At 44.1% G+C, this 8,486-nt stretch overlaps 1 protein-coding gene across 2 annotated transcripts in view; it reads left to right on the top strand.

The window, feature by feature from the left end:
- atrn (attractin) overlaps positions 1-8,486 on the top strand; it is a 144,937-nt gene continuing 136,451 nt past the window's right edge. For both annotated transcript variants that reach the window (XM_034857749.1, XM_034857748.1), the window contains exon 1: positions 1-482. In XM_034857749.1, the coding sequence (XP_034713640.1) occupies positions 244-482 (239 nt within the window). In that variant the 5' untranslated portion in view covers positions 1-243. The remainder of the gene's footprint in view (positions 483-8,486) is intronic.

Below are 8,486 nucleotides of genomic sequence, written 5' to 3'. Positions count from 1 at the left end.
TTCCGTTACCATAACGTCACTTCTGGATGTCAATATGCGGCTTGGTGCAGCGCTGGGAAACGGAACCACTGGAAAGATGTAAACCAAGTAACAAGCGAAGGCAAGCCTCGACGAACACTCTTATCGCCTGGAAACCTGTACCTAAGGTTGGATAAACTGAACCACACCAACCGGCAGCTCACTGAGTCGCTATTCCCAAAGCGGCGGAGCGCTCGCGTTTAAGCAGCCATCTTTTGTGAGAGAATGTACGGGGCGACGCGGCGGGCCTGCTCGAGCTCTGGCCGGGGCCGGAGCCTGCTGATGCTGACAACCGCGCTACTGCTCTCGGTCGTCGGGCTGCTCACCGGGCTGCCTGGCATCACCGACGCGAAGGAATGCGACAAACCTTGTATGAACGGGCAGTGCAACACCGCTACTGGCAACTGTGTGTGCTTCCCCGGCTGGGTTGGGGACCAATGCCAGCACTGCGGAGGGAGATTCAGGTACAGTACACACGGACAGAATAAAGCTGCTTTTACTACTGGGAGCCGTAGCTGGTGTACAGTAGCCGGTGTGCTACACGTCTGCTTCGCTATGTGCCAAATGTTTGCTAGTTTAGAGGCCAGAATGCTAGTCAAGAGATGCCGAGTAGTGCACACCTGAGGCTTTGAAAGACAACTACTACTACAAATTACTACTTCTTCTTCTACTACTACCTCTACTACAATTGTTCTGGTTCTAATGCAGTAGCTAACTTTACATTTTTATGTCATCAAGTATGTCATTTGAATGCTTATGATAAGGTTTAAGTGGCATACGGTTGAGCTTCCATGCCCCTAATCTCCGTCAGTGTCCCCATGGTGTCATTCAGTCCCCCCAGACGTGTTTCCTCATGACCAGACCTGACCGGACCCCGAGTCTGGGCACATCCCCAGGCTGAGCTCCAACGTGCTGCTTGTTGTTGGTCGGTCAATGAACACGTTTACACCCTTATTAGGGCTGGGGAGTGAGTACAGCTGGGCAATATTCAAGATTTAAGATTTCTTTGTCAGTCCAAAGTGCACTGTTTTATGAAATGACGTGCAAAGTTCACAGCTTAAAAACACAGCCCAGAAATAAATAAAAACATCGTAGAAAAGTCGATATATTAACTATATACTAGCTATAATAAATGCTTATATGGGTTTGCAGAGCTTGTATAGTGATAAATATACCAATCTAAAAAATTGTAAAAAGTATACAGTATAAATATCCATATTCAAAATAGTGCAGGTATAAGGTGCAGTCAGAACAGAAACTATGGTGCGTTCAAACAGATTTCTTATTTACATATATTGATATTATATTGTGATATAAGACTAGATATCCTCTTAGATTTTGGATATCGTAATATGGCATATGTGTTGTCTTTTCCTGGTTTTAAAGGTGCCTTACAGTAAAGATGTCATTTTCTGAAATTAACAGGCTGCTGTGACTGTTCTATTATTAGCCTTTCTAGTCATTATATTGACATTAGTGATGATTATTTATCAAAAATCTCATTGTGAAAGCCCCAATAGTCAACACTACAATATCGTTGTGGTAATGACATCGAGGCATTTGGTCAAAAATATCATGATTTGGGATTTTTCTCTATATCGTCCAGCCCTGGCGTTAAGGATCGTTTTATTCTTACACTCTGACATTTGTTGTCAAATGTTTTGGTAATAAAATGTCAGGAATAATTTGGATTCCCAATGCAATCGCCCAGAGACCAATGAGATGTCCTCTGATTGCTTTCACCCATCCGACGGCATTAAAAACCAATGGTTCAATTTAAAATGACATAAAACAGAGAAAGGCAGCAACAGCCCCACTTTTAATAAAACTGCAACCACAGAAAAAGAACAACCCTTGATTATCATTTTTTTAAATATTTTTATCAATCGGCTAATTGATAAATTGTATAATCGATCAGTTTATGGGCATTAATCTGCATTTATGCATTTCCAGTCGGGGTAAGCCAGACACACAGTGATCCCTGTGGTTGTGGTTGTGGGGACGAGGAGATGTCAGTGTCCCCTTGGCTGCTGGAGGTCTCAGCAGAGGTCAGATATATCAGGGGTCAGTGTTGTCTCAGGCGGGCCCTGTAAGACTGTGTGTTGTCCATCTTTACAAGACTCTTTGAAATAGAGTGAGTGACTGGATGGTGTTCCACTAAAAGGACGACAGCAGCTTCGGGTCAAAGCCTGGAGCATATACATGCACACACAAAGAAGCCGAAATTTCTACATAACACATTGCAGCACAAATGTTTTTATTTATTTCAGCTCCTACTACGTGGGCCCTGTGAGATCTTACTAGAAGCATGCCGCATGCTTATTGGCTCGCTAACGCTGATGAGGTGTACCGGGGGTTGAATGACGAGGCATTTTGTGATACTCCATTTATTAGAGCCTGTTCAGGCAGTGCCCAAAAAGTATTGAATTGGGTTCCCGGCCCCGGAGCCGTCTGCGTCTGGGCTGTTGGTTGAACTGGTGGAAACATCTGAGAGCTGGGAGGAAAGGGACTTCTTGATAAAACCAAGAACAGATCGGTTGCTCTCTCGCCCCCTTCCTGCACACCTCTATGGTAGCTTTCTGTGAAGGCCCAGACTCTAGTTTAGAGGACAGTGACACTACAAACTGTGAAATGGCCATCGCAATATGCAATGGAAAGATGTCAATTACTGACAATACTCGGACGATCGGTGCTGCACATTTTGTTCTCGGTGTCCATTAAAATGTCACTTCCCATTACTGGACTTTATATTAGAGATGTTCTGGTGAGGAGAAGTGTCTGCAGCACTTGAGGGCAGCTTCATTTAGACAGCACTCACTTGGTTGGCTTTATGTGATTCTACCCTTCTGCCTATCCTATCAAGATAACGTGAACAAGCATTTAATAAAATAATGTTTTCCAAATTCATTTTCCTTGGTGGAGCCCAATTTTAGTGCAAACAGAAATGTTGTGCTTCTGCTTTCTGTTATTTTTTGGGGATGTTTGCAAGCTGATCTTGTTCCAACTAGCTTGTCTGTGCAGCTAAAATGTGTCCCATCAGGGTGGGCCCCAGTGCCAGGCCTTGGATAAATGTTTTTATTATTTTTTTATTATTAATATAAAGTAGATCTAGGGCTTTTTCCCCATTTTTTTTTTAAAAACATTTGATCTTCTCTGTCATGCTGTCTCAGCACAGTTCCAGGCTGCCAGGTCGTAAAGCAGAGCTGGTGGGGGGCCTGCGGTGTTGGTGTGATGGTTTTATTCATCCTCTGCAGATCGGTCAAGGAAAGGGAAGCTGGGGCGCCCACATAGCTCAGGTGGTACAGCAGGCGCCCCCAGCAGGCAAGGTTTACCAACTTGTGGCCCTTTGCTGCGTGTCATTCCCCCACTCTCTCTCCCCTTTCATGTCTTCAGCTGGCCTGTCAAATACAATCCTAAAAATCATCTTTAAAAACTTAAAAAGGAAAGGGAAGCTGGAGTGGAGTGGTCTCTGAGTGGCTGCCGAGCTTCTGTTCCACAGCGGCCAGGGTTGAGTGCTCTCTCGGTTGGGGTTAAACTCTGGGAGCCTGTTGCACTCAAGTATCTATTGAAACATTCTCTCACTGTGTGGAATCGTCACAGGCCACCAGCTGCATCCTGGGTAACATGACGGCTTAGTTGTAAGCGTGATTTGGACAAGCTGGAAACTGTCCCTTTTAGTCATTTTGATTTGTGTGTGTGTGTGTGTGTGTGTGTGTGTGTGTGTGTGCGCTCTAATGAATGTAATGTGACGTGAACTAAATTTGGACAACACGGACAAAGCCTGGGAACTACTGGATTAGTTGATTGAAGAAAAAACATTCAGTAATTTTATCTTTGAAATTCTTTTATGAGGATAACATCTTGAGATGTAGCATCTCATTTTTGAGATACCAGAATTGTGATGATGGATTCATCTCTCAGGCAACATCCTCTGGTCTACCCAGTGTCCCCCTGAGCCGGTGCTGTGAGACCGGTTGTGGGACTGCTCGTCTGCTGGAGGAGTGATAGTCTGACCCTGAACTTCGCTGATACCACAGCAGGGCACACTGACGGGAGAATGCTCAGCGGCTCGGGCTTTAGCATGGTCAGTGATGTCGGAGCTACCTCACCCCCCCCCCCGTCGGCCGGCCATCATTAAATGGGAGTGGGCAGCTTCGTGCTCTGGGATGCCAGATTTGCCTGGAATCAGCGTCGCGTTGTGTTGTTAAGGCGGTCAAAGGGCCGCTGGTGGTTTTTCACGGAGAGCCTGTGGTCTGAGGCCGTGTTTAGCATACAGACAATGGTGCCATACAAGGCTGGCTGAATGCTGGTTAAAGCAGCCTTCTGTGGCAGGGCTCTGCCAAGATGGAGTCCCGGCTAGCCACGAGGGCCAAAACCAACACGAGGAAAACAATTACGGTGTTGTTGATGTTGCTATGGCACACAGATGAGATGTTCTTTTTCCTCTGAGGATATTTTGAACTTGTGTGTGTGTGATAAGTGTTAACTCTTTTCCACGGGACTCTGTTGTCAGGGCTTGGGCAATATTGTTGAAAATGAATGAATTAGCCCCAATATTAACGCTAATATTTTTCTTTAGTTTTACTATTTGTCAGAGTTTGCTCATCTATCTATCTCTGAGATTTCAGTGTGCACCCCAAGTTTAACTGCAGTGTGTGCGTTAATCCTCACAAGCTATAGATCTCATTGTGAGCAGTGTTTAGAGAAACTATTTCTTTCTTTCTATGGAGTAGTGTTTTTGGAAAGAGATGTTGCTGTTAATTGTTTTGAAAGCAATTTTTGTCTGTAGTCTTACTTTTATTTTAATTCTTTTTTTTTTTTAGGTGCTTTTGGGCGCATTGCAGTTTATGGCCACTAAATGGATTCATTCCTTTTAAACTGGGATGGAGGTGGAATTCTCAAAGATGGATTTCCTCTAAACCAACGCACATATCAATCAATTGGGCAACAAAATCTGTATCCACCTGAGATACATGTATTTGTAAAGGACAGCTTATACTTGAAAGGGGAGAGAGACAGGTCGGAGTCAAACCTGCGGCCACTGCGTCGAGGAGTAAACCTCTATATATGGGTGCCCGCTCTACCAGGTGAGCTACCCAGGAGCCCATGGCCGTCTCTTTAAACACGTTTAGGATCCTAGAAGAAGTTTAGTACCGCCATGTTAACGGTTAGTTGGAGGTCAGTCTGGAGAAACTCCTCCCTGCTGCTGTAGAATCAGAAGAGCTGCTCAGTCTACTGGCTCAGGATGTTCTCAGAAAGCCCCAAACAGTTAAAAGGCATTTCTATATTTATGGGAAAAGAGACTTTAGTCTGGTTAACTACCACTTAGCCGTAAGTAGTGTTTCAGCCTCATAATGTTGATGAGTGTTGCCATCAGGCGGAACTGTAACCCATACTCTCGCTTGGATCAGATTAGGGCGTTAAAGGGCATTTTTGTACTTCTTTGCACAAAGACACGCGACTGTACTTTTTTTTTTTTTATGAGCATAACATGCTGAGACTAATTTGTTTTGTGGTGCCTCGAATTTAGGAGCCAGTTTTATGGGTGGTGAATAAAAGCCTTGTCTCTGCCATTTACAGTCAGTGTACTCTTTTGAACTCACGGCCATGTCCCGGCTCCAGCCCCCACTCCCCAGTTTCTAATGCAACCAATGACGGCACGGAATTTCCTGCTCATCTCTTATTTGTCTATCATGGTGCATGCATGTCTTTTGGGGCACCCATATGGCTCAGTTGGTAGAGCGGGTGCCCATCCATAGAGGCTTACTCCTCAATGCTACGGGCCCCGGTTAGATCAACGACGATCCACTTCCAGGATCGCTCCGTTGCTGCCGGAAATCCCGCCGGATGTCCCTCTATTTGGCCAGATGTCCGTCCCCTTCCTCTGTCCCTGGGCTGGCATTCTTACCTCCGGTTGATTTCTGAGGACTATGGTTACCTGGTAAACATAATCAAATTATGTTCACCTCTCTATTGGGATATAGTATTACAATAAAAGAATAATCCCCTTTTCCATGTCTGCTCTTAGGGGAAAGCCTTTTGGCTCTGTAGCGTTTACTCTGTCTGAGCATGCTCTTTCCCCCTCCTGTCTGTGCCACTGAACGCAACTGTTGTCACCTTTAGAATGAGAAATCGTGTTTACTCTCCTCATGTTGCGCCACTTTGGCATTTTCAGACCACTTGGCTCGGCTGCAGGGAGACCGCTTGCGTGAGAGAGAGCCCTTGTTGGAGGTCCCGGTTAATGCACGGCCCTGCTTCTGTCAATGTGGGTCTAATAACAGGAAGTAGTGGCACCTGCTGGCTTCTTCTTGACCTCAGGACGGTTTGGTTGTTTTCGGTTTTAAAATGACAGCTTTAGTGGGAAGGGGAGTTGTTGGTTGAGTTGTCGGACAGACTTGGTGAGGGTGCACTACAAAGGATTAGCTCATCTTCATCCTGTGCACGCTTGGGGCTCATTCAGTTTAAAGTGGTGCACAGGGCTCATTTCAGGAGGGCTAGGATAGCAGATATATATCCAGGAACAGATGGGAGTTGTAATAGATGTTCCCTCTCTCCAGCTGATTCAACACACACCTTTTGGTTGTGCCCCCGTCTAAATCAATTTTGGTCATCTGCTTTCCAAACTTTATCAGAAGTCATAATAATTCAAATTAAGCCCTACCCGTTGATTGCAATATTTAGGTATTCCAAAGGAACTTAAATGTAACCCGGGTCCAATCGGACATTGTTGCCTTTACGTCCCTTCATGCCCGTCGTAGGATCTCATTGGTTTGGACATCCGCTACTCCACCAGCGGTGCCCGCGTGGTTAAGGGATGTTTTAGTTTTCTTAAACTAGAAAAAGTCAAATTCACATGGAAAGGTTCAGTCCAGAAACTTTACTTAAAATGGAAACCCTTAGTGACATATTAAAGAATCTTAAAGTTCTGCCTGAAGTATGAGACACCTTTTATTGTTCTTGTTTTGTAAGTGTGTTTAATGTAATTCTAATGCTGAGAATGTAAATTATCGTTTTATTTTGTATTTATTTATTTTATTTTATTGGTGGTGTGAACACACTAACTGCTAGGAAGGGTGGGTGAGCACCTGTTTCTTAAAAAAGAAAAACTGAAGGGAAATGTATTGTTTGACATATGTAACCTGTATTGTGCATTTCCTTCAATTAAAAAAAAAAAAAGACAGTTTTAAAAGTACATGGGACATTATCACAGAAATGGACAGTTGTTGTTTTTTTTTCTTCTAATTTTAGGCTGCAGTGCTGCACAAAAATCACAAGACCGTATTAATGTTTAACATGTGTTAGCTCATTAACTACCAACCACATTACCCTTACAGTGCCGTGGATTCTTCCAAGGCACACCTCATGTTTTCAGATTTATTGACCTAGTTCAAGGACATTTGTCACATTTCATTTACAACTTGAAAATAAAGCTGCATTGCAGCAAAAACATGTATTTTGTATGCTTTAAATAATCAAAAGGTTAATAGGCGCTTGAAATGGTCTGTTGCCTTTTAGTTCATGTGCACCGTTTATTTTCTAGTTCAGTTCTCCTTTAGGTCCCGAATATGTTTTAGGCACAGATGCTTCCCTTAAGGGACAACATGTCAACAGGTGCTGAGGCTTCTGCATTTAAAAACTCACTTCATGGAATATGATTTATTATATTTACTTTATTTTTACACTCAGCAGCAACTTGTCTTTCCAGGAAATCATGCCACTCTACTCTTCTCCTGACTGCCAGTCAGTTGCCAGATATTAACATAGCGAAGTAGTCTTCCAAATCTCACGTGTCTGCACAAAGAAGTCCCTTACCTCCTTTACCTTCATTGCATTGGGTTGCAAGCTTCAGGTGGGGAGTTGAGCTATATGCCTGGTTAGATTATAGAGTTTTCCTTTACAATTATAAGGCTGAGGCGCAGCACCCAAGCCCTTTTGGGGGCCACCTAGGCCAAATGCATCGAACTAAATTACTTCTCCGCTTTTTGATCATTAATATTAACTGCTCTAGCTTTTCCGATGATTTAAACTACGATATGGTAATAATAATGGTCTAGAACAGACCTGGGCATTGTATGGCCCACGGGCCACATCCGGCCCTTTTCCGGCCCTAACCGACCCGCGTGAGGTCAATGGGAACTGAGCTCACGAGACGCTAGCATGGACGTGAATAGGCCGTTATCCCTCAAAAGTGTCAGCTTATGGGAAAGAAAGAGGTCGATACAGAGTGCCGGATTTTTAACCAAACCTGGACTTCTAAGTATTTATTTACTGAAGTCCAAAGTAATGCTGTGTGCTGAGTTTGCAGAGAACAGATCGCTGTGTTGAAGGATTAGAATATGAATTGCCACTACTATACTAAACACGCAGAGAAATACAACTTGGTTGATGTAGAGCGAGAGCTTTGCTAGTTAAACTGCAAACGCAACAAGTCATCCAGGGATGCAGCAGTCAAGACCAGCTCTGGGATC

Source organism: Etheostoma cragini, chromosome 20 (assembly GCF_013103735.1).
Source record: "Etheostoma cragini isolate CJK2018 chromosome 20, CSU_Ecrag_1.0, whole genome shotgun sequence".
NCBI lineage: Eukaryota > Metazoa > Chordata > Actinopteri > Perciformes > Percidae > Etheostoma > Etheostoma cragini.
Note: the sequence above shows the minus strand (reverse complement) of the source record. Positions and strands in the feature narration are given on the sequence as shown.